This window comes from Perognathus longimembris, chromosome 8 (assembly GCF_023159225.1).
Source record: "Perognathus longimembris pacificus isolate PPM17 chromosome 8, ASM2315922v1, whole genome shotgun sequence".
Taxonomy (NCBI): Eukaryota; Metazoa; Chordata; class Mammalia; order Rodentia; family Heteromyidae; genus Perognathus; species Perognathus longimembris.
In genome coordinates, this window is record NC_063168.1 from 3,785,844 (window position 1) to 3,806,960 (window position 21,117).

The 21,117-nt window shown below is 36.8% G+C and overlaps 1 protein-coding gene across 1 annotated transcript in view; it reads left to right on the forward strand.

The window, feature by feature from the left end:
* Eif5b (eukaryotic translation initiation factor 5B) overlaps window positions 1–21,117 on the forward strand; it is a 63,428-nt gene that overhangs the window by 14,394 nt on the left and 27,917 nt on the right. The window contains exons 2-6 of the mRNA XM_048352393.1: window positions 11,717–11,842; window positions 11,946–12,030; window positions 13,069–13,732; window positions 15,392–15,609; window positions 15,942–16,092. Coding sequence (XP_048208350.1) covers window positions 11,717–11,842; window positions 11,946–12,030; window positions 13,069–13,732; window positions 15,392–15,609; window positions 15,942–16,092 — 1,244 coding nt within the window. The remainder of the gene's footprint in view (window positions 1–11,716; window positions 11,843–11,945; window positions 12,031–13,068; window positions 13,733–15,391; window positions 15,610–15,941; window positions 16,093–21,117) is intronic.

A 21,117-nucleotide genomic window follows, 5' to 3' on the forward strand; every position in this document is an offset into this window, starting at 1 on the left:
TTGTTATATGGCTTATAATTTTTTAAAAAGTGACAGTTGGGTTTCATTATGACATTTACATACATATATAATGTACTTTGATTATATTCACTCCCCTTCACTTCTCTTTTTTTTCCTGCTGTTCCCCTTCCTCTCTCTCAAGTCCCCTTTCTGTTTTCACATTCATTTTCTTTTCTTTTCTTTTCTTTTTGCATATGATAGAAACCATGTAGTATTTGTCAGAATTTGCCTTATTTCTGTTAACATGACAATTTCCAGTTCTATATTCCTATAGATTAAATAATTTTGTTCTTTTTGGCTGAATAAAACTCCATTGTGTAAATGTACTACATTTCTTTATCAGTTAGTGGGTATATAGAGTGATTCTATAACTTAGCTACTGTGAGTAGTACTTTAGTAAACATGAGTAGGTATTTCTATTGTATGCAGGCTTAATTTTCCAGAGGTGATATAGCTAGATTGCATGGTAATTCAGTTTCTTCCTTTTCTTTCTTTCTTTTTTTAAGGAATCTCCACAATGATTTTCATGCTTGCATTCCCTCCCTCTACTTCATTGTTGCCAGCATGTTTTTCTTGAGAGTAACTATTCTGACTAGAGTGAGATGGAATTTCAATGTCCTTTTGACTTGTATTTCTCTGGTGGTGAAAGATGTTCAGCTTTATTTCATATGTTTATTGGCCACTGAGAACTTTCCAGTTCATTTGCCCATTCTATGTATATATTTTGAATATTACTTCCTTGTCAGATGAATTGCAAGCAAAGTTTCCTTTGCTGTGCAGAATCACTTTTTTGCTTTTCTTTTCTTTTTTTTTAAAGAAGCTCCTTCTCCCCCCTCACACCCCTTATTTTCTTGTTTTTTGTGTTGTTTTTTTTCCTTCTTTTTTTGTCTTCTGCAGATCTTGGGGCTTGAACTCTTGGTGTAGGTGCTGTCCCTGAGCTTTTGTGCTCAAGGCTAGAGCTCTATCACTTGAGCCATATATAGCTCCACTTACAGCTTACTCTTTTTACTTGTTAGTATTGAGTTTAGAACTCAGGGCCTCAAGCTTGCTAGGTAAGTGCTCTACTATTTGAGCCACAGGAAGTGATGCAATGCCATTTGGCAGTTCTTGCTATTGTTCCCTGAGCTATTGGGGCACTTTTCAGAAAGTTATGGCCTTTGCCTGTATTTTGAAGTGTTTCTCTACTATAAGGGTTTTGAACCTCTAGCTCTTGGGTCATATAAGGTCCTCAACAGGCCATATAAGGCCCTCAAAAATTTTTGATCTGGCTTTATAAATGAACCAATAAATGTAGGAGCTTTTTTCATAGCAATAAATGTAGGAGCTTTTTTCATAGCAACATAACTTTTATATTAAGTGAATCATAATATAAATTTTGAGGTACAAGCAAGGAACATGATACATATGAGGACATAATGAGAAAGATTCACATGCTATAGGCTGCCTGCTGCCCATCTCTCTATATTTGTTACTCAGGATAGTCAGTGCCAGACAGACTGGTAATGTATATGTTGTAACACATTGTCACGAAACTATAGCAGTCCTGTGATGCAATGAAATGATTCCTCACAACACTGATGACCTTGCCTCTGATGATTGACAGCAAGGTTGATTTCTTTGTTCACACAGACAGCAACTCCAATCTAGCCTTTATGCACATATTCACAATCAAAAAATCCTTATACAAACTGAAACTCAGATGAAAACTAAGATTACTGTATACAGAAAAGACCTCAAGGGTTGCTGGTACGAATGCCAGGTATGTTTCAAGTGTACGATACAGGACTAGAACAGTAATTGAAGAGAAATCAAGTTATATATAGATGACATACACTGGATAGTTGTTAAAACTTGTTGGTGTGTAAAGACTTTGAAACACAACAAATCAAAGAAAGGTTGGAAAAGTGGGATTGCATTAAACTGCAGAGCTTCTGCATGGCAAAGGACATAGCTAGCAGGATAAGTAGAAAGCCCACAGACTAGAAGATCTTCACTAGCCATACAGTAGAGAAGAGCCTCATAGCCTCATATCTAAAATATACTTAGAGCTCAGAAAATTAAAATCCCCCCCAAAACAAATCCCCAAAGAGACACCCCCATTAACATGAGGGCTAAAGAGTAAAGAGTTAAAGAGAGACTTCTCTGAAGAGGAAAGAAGAATGACCAATGGACATATGAAGAGATGCTCAACATCTCTGGCCATAAAAGAAATGGAAATCAAAACATTGAGATTCCACCTTATGCCAGTTAGAATGGCCATTATCAAGAAATCTAATAACAACAGATACTGGCTGGAATGTGGCCAAAAGGGGATGCTACTACACGGTTGGTGGGAGTGTAAACTTGTTCAGCCACTCTGGAAAGCAGTATGGATGTTCCTCAAAAGACTAAATATAGAACTCCCCTGGGACCCAGCAATCTCACTCCTGGGCAAAATGACCACAAACAAGGTCATACTAAAGGTACCAGCACAGCCATATTCATTGCAGCATTATTTACCATAGCTAAGATGTGGAACTACCCAGATGTCCCTCAGTAGATAAATGGATCAAGAAGATGGTCTATCTATCTATCTATCTATCTATCTATCTATCTATCTATCTATCTATCTACACACACACACACACACATACACAGACACATTCATGTTTTCATCAGAAAGAATGACATTGCCTCATTCATAAGGAAATAGAAAGACCTGGAAAAAATATATTAAGCGAAGTAAGCCAGGCCCCCCCCAAAAAGTGGGTTGCACAACTTCCCTCATTTGTAAGAAGAAAATGACTATGATATTCTTTTTTTTTTTTTTTTTTGGCCAGTCCTGGGCCTTGGACTCAGGGCCTGAGCACTGTCCCTGGGTTCCTTTTTGCTCAAGGCTAGCACTCTGCCACTTGAGCCACAGCGCCACTTCTGACCGTTTTTTTTTTTTTTCTGTATATGTGGTGCTGGGGAATCGAACCCAGGACCTCATGTATACGAGGCAAGCTCTCTCGCCACTAGGCCATATCCCCAGCCCCTATGATATTCTTAACAGTGGATCTCAATATCCCAATTGCTAAGTACATAGGACCATATATAATGAAGTGTATCAATATGAGCTCCAAGAATTAGAAACAAGAGGTTCTTATGTCTTGTATGCAGTTATTTCTATGTTTTTCTTCTGTTTTAGTTTGCTGTACCCTTTATCTTGAATATAAGTTTATCCAAAACGTGGAAGGGAACCAGAATCACAGAAATCTCCAAACAGAGGATGTATTAATGCAACAGTGATACTCACTTGACACTATGTTGGAAATGAACTATACAACTTGGGGGGGGGGCCTAGGGAGGGGTAAGTGGTAGAAAACTAGGTAGGGGTTTAACAGTGTTTAAAAAGAAATAGACTCATTACTTACATAACTGCAGCCCTCTGTTCATCACTTTTACACTAAAGCTTTAAAATCAACAAAAAAACTTGTTGCTGGGACATCCTACTGCAAAGCAAAGAAAATTTGATGCATGTTGATGTTTTCAAGGAAATGGAAGTGATTTTTTTTTTTCTGGTGTTGAATTCAAAGGCTAGTCTCTGTGCCTCCTAGTGTGTGGTACTTCAATAGGAGTAATGGAAAAAGCTGATCTGGAACATGATTATAGCTCAAAACATGATAAACTCAATGAGTTGGGAGCCCATATGTGTCCGGATACAATCGATGCTTTTCCAGCGAGTTTGGAATCACAAGTGCTTTTATAGGCATCATTGTGTAGACTGTTGTGTAGTGAGTGAACTGATCACGAAGCTGAGACCTCACATGGAGGGAGAATGTGTGAGAATACATGGTGGCTGATGATGGAGTTATTAGCACAAAGTTTAATTGTTTTAGCATGTGTGTCTGGGAGAACCATCACAGATTGGATTATTAACTTAGCACAAAACACTGAAAAAAATTAAAGGATGCTCTATATTTTCTCTGGTTTGTGACCAGACTGGACAGAACAATGCCTCACTGGCTGTTTTTGTTTGTGAGGTAACTGTAGAGTTTGACATGCAGGTGAAACTGCTGCCACTGGAAGCTATCTATGCATGAAACTACAAGAGGTGAGAGACTTGTTTTATCAATAAAAGAAAACTTGAAAAAATAAGTGGTCTTATAAATAGAACTCCAACCATGGCTGGAAAAAAGGGCTAATTGTACTTTTAAGTTGTCTTAGCCTTGATCCAAGTGATTTAATTATGTGCTACTGAATCATACACCAAAAAAGGTTGTGTGGTCTTTATGGCTCAATAGTGTGATGTCAGCAGTAGTACCCTATTATAAATTTTGTTTAAAGCAGAAGGTTTGACAGCCACCTGTTTAAAGAATTACTGAATGATCTTGATTACATAGGGTGATATTAATCACTTTGAATTGTGGTATCTGAGTCATAGGAACATGCTCATGAGATTTTATGAACTGCAGGATATAGGCAAGCAGTTCATGGAGATGAAGGGAAACTTATCAGGGAACTCAGTGACAACAACTGAATGTGTGATCTAGTGTTGAAAATGGACATTACCAAATACCTCTTGGAGCTGAACAGCAAGCTACAGGGCCCCAATCAGCGTCTCAGTTTCCTGCTTTCCAGTGTGAAATCATTTGAAGCTAAATTAAGGATGTGGATACTGCTACTCAGTAGGAATAAAACTATATTTTCCTACTCTGGAAGGACAAAAGCTTTGACACCTGAATATTCTGATAACTGTACAAAACTTTAAAAAAAAATCTTGTAATGAAAGATTCAAGACTGAAAAGTAAACAAATGTAGTTGAACACTTTTACTACGCCAGTTAAATGTGGAATCACATAAAATATCTTGTAACCTACAACATGAAATCATTTGCCTGCAAAGCAGTGATTAGCTGCTATGTACATCAGCCTTTCACTGCCTATGTTCTACAGACTGTACATAAACAATGATGAATTTTCCATTTTGAGGGGACATATTGACATATGCATCTGTTTTCAGAAAATATTTGGGACAACTTACTGTTGCCATCATCAGTTCTTTTCAAAACTTAAATTGTGAAAAGTCAGATTGTGCTCCAGACTGACACAAACTTGGAAGAAAGCAGTGTGGATTAGCTATGTCAATCAGCTAGCCTCACACACTTCACCAAAGAGAAGCAGTTCCAGTTATCACATTAGGGATAATGAGTGAGTTAAATGTTTGGCTAAATATAGCAGTCTAATTTTACAGTTGTTAATTTTTTTGTAGCCTCCAATAATGTTAATAAATAGCCAAATGGCCCTTGGCAGAGACACATTTCCCACTTGTGTCCTAGTTACTCTTAAAAGTTTTGGGTCTTTGAGCCATTTTGAACTGACGTTTATGTAAGGAGAGAGGGATCTGGTTTCAGTATTCTACATGTGGATATCCAATTTTTCCAGTACTACTGTTGAGGCTTTTTTCCCCAACATATGTTTTTGCCACTGTTGTCAAGGGTCAGGCCACTGTAGATGTGTGGGTTTTATTTCTGGGTTCTCAAGACCATTCCATTGGTTTATATGTCTGTTTTGTCTTTGGTTTTTGAATTTTAGGATTACTTTTTGCTTCCATGAAGGCCATTGGAATTTTAACAAGGGGAATTAATTTGTGGATTACTTTTAGTAGTATGGCTATTTTCACAATAAAAACCTTTGACCCATTAGCTTGAGAGGTCTTTCAATCTTCTAGTGTCTTATGTAGTTTTTGTTTTCAGTGTAATATCTTTTACCTCCTTCATTAGGCTTATTCCTAGGCCTTTCATTTTTTTTCAAGCTGTTATGAGTAGAATTGTTTTCCTGATTTCTTTTTAGCCTGTTCCTTATCACTTTTATAGTTCATTTTTATAGCCTGCTATTTTGCAAAAAGTGATTATCAGATCTTCCCCCCCCCCCCGATTATTTAGGGTCTTTTAAGTATAGAACCAAATCTGCAAATAAAGATGTGAAATCTTTTATGTAGCTCCTATATTTCTTTCTTGTGCTTTATTGGTGTGGCTAAGAATTCAAGTACTGTGTTGAATAAGTGTAGAGAGAGTAGACACTCTTGTTTCTGACCTTAGAGGAAATGCATTGAGTTTTCCCCCAATTCAGTATACAGTTGGCTACAAGCTTGTCATAAATAGTCCTTATCATGTTAAATATGATCTTATTTCTAACTTCTTCAGAAAAATTTCACTTTTATTATGTGACTGACATTACTGCTCTTTTTGTATTCTATGTAAGTCTTTTCTTGACACTTTCTGAGCTTAAAATTTCTCAAAAGTTTCCAGGCTGGATCATGCCTGTAAGCCTAGCTACTCAGGGGGCTGAGATCTGAGGATTATAGTTCAAAGCTAGCCCAGGCAGGCAAGTCTATGAGATTCTTACCTCCAACTAACTACCAAAAAGCTGAAAGTTAAGATATAGCTCAGATCTCAGCCTCCTGAGTTCCAAATCCCAAGTTACTTTGCCAAAAATATCAATGTAACATGAGTTTTGATGATGTCTTCAGTGGCTTTTAAGTATAGGATCAGATTATCTGTAAATTTGATGTCTGATTTCCCTATGTGAAGCCATTTTATTTCTCTCACCTTGATCAGACTAGGAAGTCTTTGCTCTGAGTAGGAATTTCTGCACTGTATTGAGTAAAAAGGAGGAAGAGTCGGTATTTTTGTTTCATTCATGATTTGAGAGAAAGTGATTTTTCTTTCTCAGTTCAACATGGTGGTTATAGGCTTACATTATGTTGGGATACATTCTTCTGTTCCAAGGTTGTTACAAAACTTTTTTCCTCTTTTTTGTCGGTCAAGGCTAGCAGTCTACCACTTTGAGCCGTAGCTCCATTTCTGATTTTTAGGTGATAATGGAGATGAGAGTCTCATGGACTTTCCTACTCCAGCTAGCTTTGAACTGCAATCCTCAGATCTCAGCCTGCTGAGTAGCTAGGATTACAGGTGTGAGCCACCAGTGCCTGGCTCTAATAGAACTTTAATCATGAAAAGATGTAATTTTTGTCAATGGCTTTTTCTGCATCTGTTAAAATGATCATGTGAAATTTGTCCTTGATTGTGTTTATATACTTTATTACATTGATTTGTGAATGTTGACCTTGCATGCCTAGAATAAAACCAACTTAAGTCATGGTTTTTCGAATTTATTTTTTTCAGTATGCTTTGGTTCGCAAGAACTGTATTGAAAATTTTTTCATCACATCCCGAACTATTTCTAACAAACGATACAAACAGATCTATAGCAAACAATAAAGCTGAGGAATAATGGACTCATTATCAAATTTTACCAGACCTTCAGAGAACACCAATTCTCTGCAAACAGTTACATAAAATAGAAAAGAAACACTACCAAATTCATTTCTATGTAGCTAGATTACTTTGATAACAAACCCTAGTAAGAATATAGCACTTAAGTTACAGACTCCTTTAATGAACATTGATGCAAAAATAACTAAACTAAAACGGGCTGGGATAAGCCAGGCACTGGAGGCTCATGCCTATAATCCTAGCTACTCAGGAGGCTGAGATCTGAAGATGACAGTTGGAAACCAGCCTAAGCAGTGAAGTCCATGAGACTCTTTATCTCCAATTAACCACCAAAAAGCTGGAAATGGATTTGGGCTCCAGTAGTGCTTATCCTTGAGCATTAAAGTGCGAGGACAGGGCTGAGTTTAAGCCCCAAGGCTGGCACAGAAAAAAGGGGAATTGGAGGCTGTGGTTTAGCTGAAGTTAGACCACTTGCCTTGAAAGCATATGAGGCACTGAGTTCAAGTCTCAGTCCTGCCACCTTGTCACAGAACATCCACCTAAGCTTTTATTTACAAACTATTACTTCAAGTTGATGAAAATGTAAAATAAACATTTATGTAAAGAGAAAATGCTGTTATATCTCAAATTCATTACTTCAAATTGAAGAGCATCAGAAAATTAAGCCCATACTGGTACAGGAAAACTAAACTCAAGAACTGATATACAAGCACCGTGGCACAGCTCTGCAGTCCTCGCTCCTAGATTGGCTGATAGAGGAAGATCCATTGAGCCCATAAGCATACGACCAACTTGGACAACTAGCAAGACCATGACTTAGAAAAAAAAAAAAGAGTAGTAAATGGCAACTGGATAACGTCAGCAGCAGCATCCTTCCTCACAGTCACACACCTTACTTAACAGCTATTTTCACAAATAACCCCCTGCAAGACTATCCACTAAGAAAGTGCATGTGGCAAAGTAGTAATTCCATCAACAGCCCAGGAGCTCCAAGGTAATGACAGGCAATGTGGACTCACAGACTGTAGCCTGGAAGCGACGGTGATGTCCTGTGCATGCAACAGCCTCTAAGGTTGTAGAAAAACCATCAGAGAAATTGCAGGCAATCGGCCTATCTACACAGAAAGCCCTGCTGTTACATAAATGATAAGAATTCTGGTACAGGAAACAGCATAGCAGCTTATGGCTTGGTAAAGGACTGTGCCAGTGCAGACAACAGCAACTGATAGAGTTCTCAGGAACTAGGGAGAAGGAAGAAGTCACAAGTGAGAAATGAGTGGGACTCGGTGATTAAGAACAGAGATCCCAGAGAAGCCTTTTAAACTGACTTTTAAAATAGGCCAAACACCAGTGGTTCATTCAAGAGGTTGGGATCTGAAAATCCCAGTTCAAAGTCAGCCCAGACAGGAAAATCCAGGAGCCTCAGCCAGAAAAAAAACCTGGAAGTGATGCTGTGGATCCAATGGTATAGCACCATCCCAAAACTACGAGGCAGAGCCCAGGCCCAGAGTTCAAGCCCCAGAACTGGCGCGCACACGCACACACACACAAAGTAAAAGATATGCCCTCTTCCAAAGTCAACAACTCAATGAAGATCTTTAATGATATTGATGAATATGAAATATGAGCAGGCTGCCTACTCTGTGTGCTTGTTTGCCAGATTTTGGGGGGGCTGGTGGTATACCCTTCTGTAGAAGTAAATTTTGCCTTGCTGATAAAATTCATTTTTTGTCTATTGTTGTGACTCCAGTGATTCTTGGAGAACATGGTTGTAACACTGAGTGGTTGGATTACAGTAACCACTATATCTGGCTTATTTGTTGAGATGAGGTTTCACTAGCTTATCGACCGGAAGCCTGAACTTCTTTAAATAGAGTGTCACTTTTTTTAAACCTTAATCCTCCTAATCTTTGATTAGTTGGGATTATAAGTATGTACCACTATGCCTGTTCTTGTCTTAAGTCTTTATTAAATTAAAATTTAAAATAGATAACCCAAAAGTTACTGGAGAGAATTTTGGGCTTCTGAATTACTGAAAGCCTCCCTTGTTGTCTCCTTGGGGTATTCTGTTTTGTAAAAGATGTACTTGATTGTTGAGATACACTGGACTCTGAAATACACGGGAACTTAAGTGTATTGGTGAGTCTACTAGATGATATTTGTCCTTGATTTTGTACTCTTGTATCTGATACTTAAAAATACAGTAGTTTGGATTAGTGGAAGTAATGATACTTTCCACATCCCCTTTGCATTGCACTGTACAGTGTTGCCATAACAATATAGTTGTCAATGCTTGTAAGGAGTCAACTTCCTAACAAACTTGTTAGGTTGTGGTGCTTTTTTTTTTTTAAACTAATGGATTATACAGTGAGACAACACTATTGAGAGTGTAGGGAATAAGAACTGTTGATATTAGTAGTTGCAAATGGTGGGGAATACGTGCACTTTCCCTTTCTTCCTCTCACACATGTAACTGTTGATGCTGGATAAGAAGAAATGGAGGTTGCTCAGTATTTTGGTGGTGAATGGCAAGAAACCCCAGATAACCAGAGAGTTGTGCATGGCCTTTACTTCTTTCAGCATGTTGAGATTTGGGGTAGTTGCTGTTTGATAACTTAGAAGTTGACAGGCAGAAAGGAGTGGTGTAATTTGGATTTTGCTAACACATGCTTGTCTGCCAACCCTGTTCATCATTATTTTCAGGCTCTGATGTGGATTAGATACAGGAGGAAATGGAGGATACTCTATTGCTGTGTTATCATTCAACAATTTCGTGGCTTCAAAAATTAAATCATTATCTTTAATAGTTCTGGGCATTGATTCTGCCTAATTAGGTATGTATTGATTTGGGTCTCCTGTGCTTACAGCATGGGGCCTGTAATGGAGTCATCTTAAAGGCTTCCTTATTCCTTCACCTCTTGTGGTGGCTAATGATGGTCAGTTGGAGCTAGACCTGTATTCCATAGACTTAGTATGTCCATATTGCCTGGACATGCACATTTACCTGGCAGTGAACATCCCAAAAGCAAGTAAGTAAAACTTGATTTAAGGTCTAAGCCTAAAAACTTAAATGTCATTTCAGCCAGATCCCTCATATTAAAGGGGAGAGAACAGTAGACCCTTACTACAGAGTGACAGAGAAAATTTGACCCAGCTTTAGTTGTTCTAGTGGCTGTGTAATAGTTTTCTCAGTATAGTTTTAATTTATACTTCCTTATTAATGCTATTGATCATCTTACGTAGTTTTTTTTTTCCTCCTTGCATCTCATAGATTGTGTTTGGTCAGATTTTCCCATTAAAAATTATTACTTTCTGACATTGGATTTTCTTATGAATTAGAGAATTTTTTCATCAAATATACATATTGCCAAGTATTTTCTCAGTCTATGTCTTTCTTTTGCATTTTAACTGTCTTTAAAAAAAATTTTGACCAGGCACTGGTGGCTCATGCCTGTGATCCTAGCTACTGAAGGGGCTAAGATCTGAGAATTGTGTGGTTCAAACCCAGCCCAGGCAGGAAAGTCCATGAAACTCTTTATCTCCAATTAATCCCCAGAAATCCAGAAGTGAAGCTGTGGCTCCAAGGGTTAGAGCACCAGCATTGTGCAAAAGAGCGTAGTGCCCGGGCCCTGAGTTCAAGCCCTACAACCAACAGAAAAAAATTATTTTTGCTTTGGAGTGGGTGAACAGTTTTAGTTTTATATTTCTTAAGCAATACGTGAGTGATCGAGTTCCTATATGTTCTTCCAGCACTGTTTATTATCACTCTTTAGGAAGGGTGAAATTCTGATTGTTGTGGTGCTTTAATTTGCATTTCCCAAGTGGTGAATCATGTAGAATGTCTTATTTTTTTTCCGGTCTGTGTATTCTCTTCAGTGGATATACTGATCTGCTATATAAACTGGATATTTCATATCTTTTGCTGTCTTTTGCCCATTTTCTAATTAGTTGGTTTGGATTTTTGCTGTTAAATTCTTTAGGCAACAGTGGTGATGAAGCATGAAATTTTGCAATCTAGAAAAGGACAGGAAAAAAGTTAAATGTCCAGATATTTAATATCATTATTGTTAATCAAGGTTTGAGACCTGCTTTTAAGATTTCTGTTTTATGAATGACTTTATGTAAATAAGTACACCCTCTCTGATCCCTTTGGTATCTACGAGAGTTGTTTCTTTTTCTTGGCTACTTGGTATTTTTGTTGTTGTTTTTTTTTTTATTTGGTACCTTTATGCAGCTCTTTCTGATTTGGCTAATCTAGAAACTTTATTAAAGTAGATGGAGGGAGTTGATAAGCAGATGTAAACTCACATTGTTGTGAAAGAACTTGGTGAATTTTTCTTCTGATTGTGCTGTGCTATTAATGCATGAAAAGATTTTTTAAATGAAAAATTTTTATGAAATATATACAATAGATTACTGCTTTTGAATAACGCCTAGGTCTTTGTTTTCATTTTTAAGTGCCAAGGATGACATTGATCTTGACGCCTTGGCTGCTGAAATTGAAGGAGCTGGTGCTGCCAAGGAACAGGAACCTCAAAAGTCAAAGGGGAAAAAGAAAAAAGAGAAAAAGAAGCAGGACTTTGAGTAAGTATATTTGAGTGCATTTGAGGGTTTGGGGTTTTTTTTTTAGCTCTGATACTGATTCATTTAATAAATAATTTCAAAAAGTGTTGTATTCCTTTTCTAGTGAAGATGATATTCTGAAAGAACTAGAAGAATTGTCTTGGGAAGCTCAAGGCATTAAAGCTGACAGAGAAACTGCAACAGTGAAGGTGAAAGACACAGATTGTGACTATTTGTATCCTGTTCTATTCTCTTACTGGTTTTGAGAGCTACATTAGCAAGCTTTAGTAAATGTAGATGTAAGCTTCTGTAAAATGCCAAGAAGCAAAAACGTTTTCAGGAAAGAAATAATGTATTTTAAGGGCTGGGGATATGGCCTAGTGTCAAGAGTGCTTGCCTTGTATACCTGAAGCCCTGGGTTCGATTCCCAAGCACCACATATATAGAAAACGGCCAGAAGTGGCGCTGTGGCTCAAGTGGCAGAGTGCTAGCTTTGAGCAAAAAGAAGCCAGGGACAGTGCTCAGGCCCTGAGTCCAAGCCCCAGGATTGGCAAAAAAAAAAAAAGAAAAAAGAAATAATGTATTTAAAAATTTGTCACAGATGTAAAGATGCTTTTTTGCAGTTCTAAAGATATTTAATGGCATCTTGCAGGTCTCTAAAACTGATTGATTTGGAAATGTTATTGCAACTCCATATTCAAATTCGCATATTTTCTTTTTCAACCATTGAATATTCCCCAAAAAGTAATGGGAAAATTGGGAGATACCTTTTTCCTTTATTTGAAAAATAGTTTTCATACAGAGTTTCATATGTCATTAACAAAAGTTAATAATGTGGCTGGAGATTACTGCTTGTTCTAAGCACACCTGGATTTTGAAATGTGTTGTGAATGTGAAGTGAAAGTCAGGTGTGTGCTCGATTTTATGTGTTAGTTTCTGTTACTAGTTCTGGGGCTTGAATTCAGGTCTGGGATTTGTCTCTGAGCTTTCTGTTCAAGGCTAGCACTCTGCCACTTAAGCCACAACTCCATTTCAAGCTTTTAGGTGGTTAGAGATAAGCCTAGACTAGCTTCAAGCCACAGTCAAATCTCGACCTCCTGAGTAAGATTTTTAAGTGAGCCACTGGCCTCTGGCTCAATTTTATGTGTTTGTAAAATAAAACTAAGCACATGAATCTGAGGGTATCTCAGTTCTTTTTAAGAGATTAAAATAATTCTGTTAATATTTCTAACAATGGAAAATTTTAGCCAACAGAAAACAATGAAGAAGAATCCACATCAAAACACGATAAAAAGAAAAAAGGACAAAAGAACAAAAAACCAAGTTTTGATGATGATAGTGAAGAATTGGAAGATAAAGAGTCAAAAGCAAAAAAGAATGCAAAACAAAAAATAGAAATATACTCTGGGAGTGATGATGACGATGATTTTAATAAAATTTCTAAGAAAGCTAAAGGAAAAGCTCAAAAATCCAATAAAAAGTGGGATGGGTCAGAAGATGAGGATAATAGTAAGAGAATTAAAGAGCGTTCCAGAGTAAATTCTTCAGGTGAAAGTGGGGATGAGTCAGATGAATTTTCACAGTCTAGAAAAGGGCAGAAAAAAAATCAAAAAAATAAGCCAGGTCCTAACATAGAGAGTGGCAATGAAGACGATGACTCCTCCTTCAAAATTAAGACAGTGGCCCAAAAGAAAGCAGAAAAGAAAGAGCGGGAGAGAAAAAAGAGAGATGAAGAAAAAGCAAGACTACGGAAACTGAAAGAAAAGGAAGAGTTAGAAACAGGTAAAAAAGATGAGACTAAACAACGAGAACTTCAGAAGAAGTCTGAAGAGGAAGCGGTAAAATCCAGAGCGACCCTTGAGACCAGTACTGCCTTTGAAGAGAAAGGAGAAACTCTGACAGCTGTAGAAGGTTGGTACTTAGCGTAAGACTTGGGTTCATGCTTAGTCTAAGCTGTGATTATTATCCCCAGCGTCACTTTGTTATGTATCTTCGGTTATAAAGGACCTTAATTATAAGTTGCATCTCAGGATCTGGGTACACTGGAACACCTACTACTTGGGAGCCAGTAGGAGGATGGGTTGAAGGCTGAAATTTCAGTTTTGTATGGACAGAATAATGAGATACCCTGTCTTGTCTTTTGCTTTTAAACAAAATATACCCACCCCAAACTACTTGTTTATGTCATTGCTAAACATTTACATATATAAAATATTTTTTCAGTGGTTTATTTACATATTGGAGGTTTGTAGAATTTTGTTAATACTAATTGCTGTTATTAAAGATTTTAAGTTGTCAAAGAGAAAAATGACTTTTCTTTTTGAAAAATTACCAGATAATACCTTTCAAGTCTTTCCTAAACATAGCTAATTCCTTATTTACAATAAAAATGTCTGAGTATCAAAAGATTCCTATAGGAATTAAATCTTAAATTTCAGAATCAGTTTTCCTAAGAGCAGAAAACGTTTTGTGTATGCCAGCCCTGGGGCTTGGAACTCAGGGCCTGAGCACTGTCCCTGGCTTCTTTTTTACTCAAGGCTAGCATTCTACATCTTGAGCCACAGCGCCACTTCAGGCCTTTTCTGTGTATGTGGTGCCGAGGAATTGAACCTAGGCTTCATACATGCTAGGCAAGCACTCTACCTCTAAGCTACATGCCTCGCCCCAAGAACAGAAAACTCCTTTTTTCTTGGTGCTGGTACTGGGACTTGACCTCAGGGCCTGGGAGTTGTCCCTGAGCTTTTTTGCTCAGGTTAGTGCTCTACCACTTGTGCTTCAGCTTCAGTTCTGGCATGCGGGGCAGGGGGCCTAGGGAGAGGGCAATAAGAATCTCATGGACTCTTTGGCTGAGACTGGCTTCAAAGGTCGATTCTCAGATGAGCCTCCTGAGTTTCTAGGATTACAGGGCAATGAGCTACCAGCACCTTGCTTAGAGGAAGAAGCTTTTAAAGCAAAAAATTGATAGATTTTTTTTTTTTAACCACTGAAATGTTATCTGAGAGAAACAGTGAGAGGGAGTAGCTTCAGGACTTTCTGAGATCATGTACAGTTATATATATTTTTATATTTTTCCATAAAATAGATATTATCATTTTATAGATGTGCAGGTAGCTACTACAAAACTTAAATGGAAATCAAGTTATCCTATTCTTTAGGACTTCATACAAGTATCTGCCATGTGCCAGCCACTCACCCAGGTTGCCATAGATGAAGAGATACCTGAAATACAGTTTTTCCCTTTTGTAGCTGACAGAAGCCTTTCCCTTTTAACTTAACACCAGCATTGTAGGCAGCATGGGTAAAACTGAACTGTTCTCAGTACCAAGGTGCTCAGAATGCCTGGACACCTGCAGTCCTAGCTCACTGATGGCATTGGCTTTGTCCTGTTAACAGTCCTTGTAGTCATATTATTCATTACCAAAGGAAACTATTTATTTTCTTTGGATTGAGCCTTTGATTTGGTATCTGACTCCTGACTCATACATTGGCTAGCACTCTACCAACTGAGCTATGCCTCTAACCCCCACTTTTTTTTTTTTTTAAGCACTTTGCCTTTGTTCTTTTTGGTAGATGACAATGAAGGAGACAAAAAGAAAAAAGATAAGAAGAAAAAGAAAACAGAAAAGGAAGAAAAAGAGAAAGAAAAGAAGAAAGGACCTAGCAAAGCCACTGTTAAAGCTATGCAAGAAGCTCTGGCTAAACTTAAAGAAGAAGAAGAAAGACAGAAGAGAGAAGAAGAAGAGCGGATAAAGCGACTTGAAGAATTGGAAGCCAAGCGTAAAGAAGAGGTATGTTTTCATGAAGTTGTTAACACTGATACTGTGTTTTATTTGAAAGCTATTCCCTATGAAATTTTGTTAATCTTATATTCCTAATTTCTGGTGCAGTAATAACATCAAGATCTGCAGAAAATTTATATTTCTTGATTTGGAGACAGATTGCTTATGTAATCTGTTACATAGTGATAATTCATAATGTTTTAAGTGTCTTCATTTGGAATCTCCTAACAATACTTTACATCTATCTTAAGAGCTTTACAGTTTGGGCTTTTTAAAAATATTGATGTTTACTGTTGCTTTACCTAATATATTTTTTAAATCTGACATGCATTCTTTCTTAGGAACGATTAGAACAAGAAAAAAGAGAAAGGAAAAAGCAAAAAGAAAAGGAAAGGAAAGAGCGTTTAAAAAAAGAAGGGAAACTTTTAACTAAATCCCAGAGAGAAGCCAGAGCTAGAGCTGAAGCTACCCTTAAACTTCTACAGGCTCAGGGTAAGTTGATGCTCTTAATTAACTGAACCATCTGGGAGCTTTTCTCATGTGATTGTATCTTGAACTGAATCAAAAGAATTCCTGTGAAAATTTTGTGGAAAAGGCCAGAAAAAAATATAAGGAATAGTGGATATTATTTCATCATTTCTGAAGATGACTTACTTATATGCTAGGACAAAAATTTATGTGTAAAGATAGTATTGCTGTAAAATTCACTTCCCCCAACAAAAAGAAATAGAGGTAATAATAAAATTAGTAACCATTCTTATATTGTACTTTTCTACCGATTTTCCCCCATCTGAGCTACTTTAAAGTGATTCCCAGATGACATGTTTTTTTTTCTTTTTGTATGTGTTTTGTTTTTTAATCTCTAGATACTTTAGTAGTATGTATGCAACAGAAAGAGCATTTGACTTTTTATCAGGAGTAGGGTTCATATTATCACATCTAAGTTAATATCCTTTCATTTCTGTTTATGGTTTTTAATATTTTCTACCTATTTAGATCAAGATGTGATCCACAGATTGCATTTAGTCAATATGCTTATCTCTCACTAATAACATCTCCATTCTGTCCTCCACTTTTGAAATGCCCTTAATTTATTGACAGTTCTGGATAATTAAGGTTTCTCATAATGTAGATTCGTCTAATTGCATTCTCTTGGTATTTTAATAAACTTATCCCTTGTAATTTTATAGATGTAGGAGTTTCACTACTTTCTGGTTGATGCTTTTTACTTTATTATGTCTCCTGTCAGGAAATCTAGGTAGCTCACTTGTAGAGAGATGTCAGGATTGATTAGTAATTTAAAGTATCAGTAGTTCTGTAAAGTTATAAAAGTTCTCCCATTGACTTATCACCTAATAGGGGTTTTTTTTGTCTTTGTTTTTATTTGCTGATATTGGGGCTCTGGATATTTTTTTTTTCTCCATTTGCTGTGGTGCATTATTAGATGAGCTATGCCTCTAGTTCTAGCTTTTTTGCTGATTAGTTGAAAATAACAGTCTTAGGAAATTGTTTCCCTGGCTGGCTTCAAACCTTGATCTCTGCTTCTTCAGTAGCTAGGTGTGAGTCACTGGTTGCCTGGACACCTAATAGTTTTAATGTCTGGATAGTAGTCTTATTTCCAGTATTCTTTCTAGGAGTTCTCTTAATTTTGCTGTTTATTTTGCAGTTAATTCTAAAGATAAACTTTGCTTGAAATAGTTTTCCTATGAGAATGCCAGAAAAAGTGCTTAATTCTTTCACTCCTAGCAGTTCAGTTTTCAAAATAATAAAATGCTGCCCTGTGAACCTTCAAGAGTAACCTAGGAGCTTAATTTTGTTTGTGTGGCTATCATCACTTTAATGGTATTTTACATAACTGGTGTTTTCACCTCTAACTTTAAGTCATTACGCACTTGATATTCAAATTGTATATTTTTGGTCAGTAGGTATCTATTCATATTGATCCCTGTGACTTTTTCACACCACGACTTGTGTTCTTTGATTTTTGTACTTTCTGGCACAAGTCATCCAAGAAGATATTTCTTCTATACTTTCTGCCTGGTCTGGATCACCTATTTAACAAGTCTTGGTTTTTTAGTAGGATGGCTTAGTACCACAAATTAGGCACTTAATTGTGTTTTCCAACAGGTAAGATGATTAAAAATAGTCACTGTACCACTGAGAATATGTTGGATCTTTTCTAATTTCTTGTATTTCATATATTTTTATATTATAGTCAATTTTGGACTTACAGACTATACTTTGGACTATATTTACAAGTAATAGCTACAGTTCATTGTATACTTAGTTTGTAAATTGATGCATACAGTTATAAACTTATATTGTCCATTCTCTTTATAAAAATCTTATAGTTTTTCTATCACGTAGAATAGAGATGGTGACTCATTGGGTATAAGTAGATGTTTAACATACCATGCTGAAGTTAAACATTATATATTTGACTGAAGGTAGTAAATAGGTTTCAAAAAAGTACATTCATATAACAGCACATTCTGCTGTTACTGGGGTTTAAACTCATGCCTCACATTTGGTAGGCAGGCATTAAAAAGCCATGCTATTAGCCCGGTTTTTTGGATATTATTTTTAGGATAGGGTCATACTTCCTGCCTAGTGTGTCCCTGAACTTCTGCCTGCTTTGAGGAGTCTTGAGGTTGCTGGGATCACAAGTGCATGCCACTCTGTCTTGCTTTCCTCCCATGGAGACAATCCCATATACTTTTTCTGCCTAGGCTAGTCTGAAACTGCTATCTTCCGTTATCTCTGCTTCCCATGTACTTGAAGTGACAGTTGATCACCACTGTACCCAGCTATCTGTTGAGAAGAGCCCCATGTTTTTGTACCTAGCCTGGCCTTGATCTGCATTGCTCCTGCTGTCAGCCTCCCAAGTAGCTAGGATTGCAGGTGTAAGCCACTGGTGACTGAAATTGTGTTAAAATTGAATGACCTACCCATTTGGCTACCTAACTGTGGCTAGGAGACCTAGAAATGGGTCTCTTAAATTTGAGAAGATGTTCCATTATTGTTTATCCTTTTTATCCTGTTTTGTTTATTGTTTATCCTGGCTGTTTTTTATCCTGGTGTGTGGCTCTTTCCAGCAGTCTTGGAACATAAAACTCCAGACGGCTTCAGTTTTTGGCCAAGGAATCAGAAAATAGCTCTCAGGAGCCACAATATAGAGGAAATTACAGTGCTGAGAGAGCTGGAGAGCAAAGGCCTAATAATTCTGTTTACAAACTGACATAACTCTAGGTTTACCAGGGATTGTCTGTTCTTAGAACAGACCCAAAGAAACATAGCCAAGCTTCCAAAACTGAACTGTGATATAAACCAGTGACTAAGACTAACTTCTGAGTGACTTGTGTGCCAAGTAAATACTGTTTCTAAGTATACTGTGAAAAGCCAGATATAAATATTCTGATTTCTCTAGCAGTCACTAAAATTGACTAAGCTTAAAGCAGATACGTTAAAATAGAATATTAAAATACAGTTGGATAATCCTAAAGACAGAAGTAAAGTGAGATAAGGAAACAACATAGAGGAAGCAAATAAAAATTGATGGTAGACTTAAAAACCAAAATAGTACTAATTATGTTAAATATGAGTAAAAATGCAAATATATATCCTAATGTTAAATGGCAAATGTATACACTAATATATACACTATGTTAAAAGGCAGACTCTTTGAAAATAATACAGTTGTGCTTTCTTTAAGGAATCTACATTAAATATAATAAAGATTAAAAGGACAGGAAAATATATAAATGCTAACAGAAGGAAGTTGGAGTTGTTATACTAATTTGAAATCTACCTCTGGAAAAAGACATAATTTCAAAAATCAAGTGTATATTATGTAACAAAGTTATATTTTCAAAAATTACAATCCTATATCTATGTGCACCCCACCTAACATATTTTCACCAAGGTAGATAATTTTTTGAGCTAGACTTTTACTAGCCTATCAGCAAGATTTCTTGTCCTTAAATTTGAGTATTCAATCAGACACAACATAGGTGATAAACCTGGAGAAGTGAGATGACAGTATCATGGTTCAAAGGCCAACCCATGTAAAAAGTTCATCAGACTCCACCTCAGCCAATAAAAATCTGGGTGTGGTGGCTTCCTAGCTGTGTGCTCCTCTTCCCTGTCTCACTCAACTGGGCAGGGTGGAGAGGTAGAGCTACACACATGTATTACCAAGAACAGAAGTGTGAATGTGAAACAGGCAGAATGGGATTTCACTTAACAGTTGAAGAAGCCAGTGAGCTTACTCCAGGCTAATGCCTTGTGTTTTCCTGTATTAAAACTAGAAATAAGGTAGAATTAAATAACAGACTATATCTGGAGCTGGGCCAGTTGCAAGAACCTATACTTCTGTTACTCAGGAGGTGGTGGCAGGAGGATTAAGACCAGCAGGAATTCCAGGCTAGCTTAACCCAAATAGCAAGACCCTGTATCAAAACAAAACCCAACCATCCAGATAAAAGAGATGGCGGGGAGGGGCACAAGTTTTTGGGAATTAAAGATACTTTAAACACCAAGTCAAAGAGAAAGTCTTAAATTGGAAATTTGAAAATACCTTGGATCAAATGCAGTGCTTAGAACTAATATATGTTGTGGCTGGGAGTATGGCCTAGTGGCAAGAGTGCTTGCCTCATATACATGAAGCCCTAGAAAATGGCCAGTCGTGGTGCTGTGTCTCAACTGGCAGAGTGCTAGCCTTGAGCAAAGAGAAGTCAGGGACAGTGCTCAGGCCCTGAGTTCAAGGCCCAGGACTGGCAATAAATAGATAAGAACTGATTTATATTGTGCACAGAGGAAAGCAAGCCGAGATGTTTGTTTTAAAAAGAAAGGGGTTCAAATCCATAAGATAAACTTCTATCTTAAAGACTAAAATAAACAGAAGGAAGGAAATATTAAAGTATACTAAACAATGAAGTTGAAAGCAGAAAAATAATAGAACCAGTTAAATGAAGGGCTTATTCTTTGAAATGATCAACAAAATTGATAAAACTGCTATATAAAAAAGATACTGTCAGGAAAAAAAAGCCATATTAATCAAAACTATTATTAGGGGTAAAGGTATTAAGATGATCATAAGGCATTACTCTGAATAATTTTATGTCTATAAATTTAAAACTTAGTTGTAATAAGCCACTTTTCAAAGGATGTGACTTGCCAAAACTTGCAAAGAAACACATGAAGTGAATCATCCCATTATGCCTTGTAAAAATAACTATATCTTTTTAAATTAATCAGGTTAATTTCCAATAAGGCAAACTTCAAGTCCATGTGGGCATTCTAAAATAAATAATTAGGGATGAAATTAGACCAGTCATAAACATTATCTTACAGAAATACCCAGCTTGTTTTATGAGGCCAGCATTACCCTTATTACATACTGAGACAAAAACAACTGAAGGGAAGAAATACAGATGTATATGCCTTATGAACTTTAAAAATTTTTCAATAGTTTGCACTTTTATTCTAGCAATAATATTTATATGTATTTACATATAA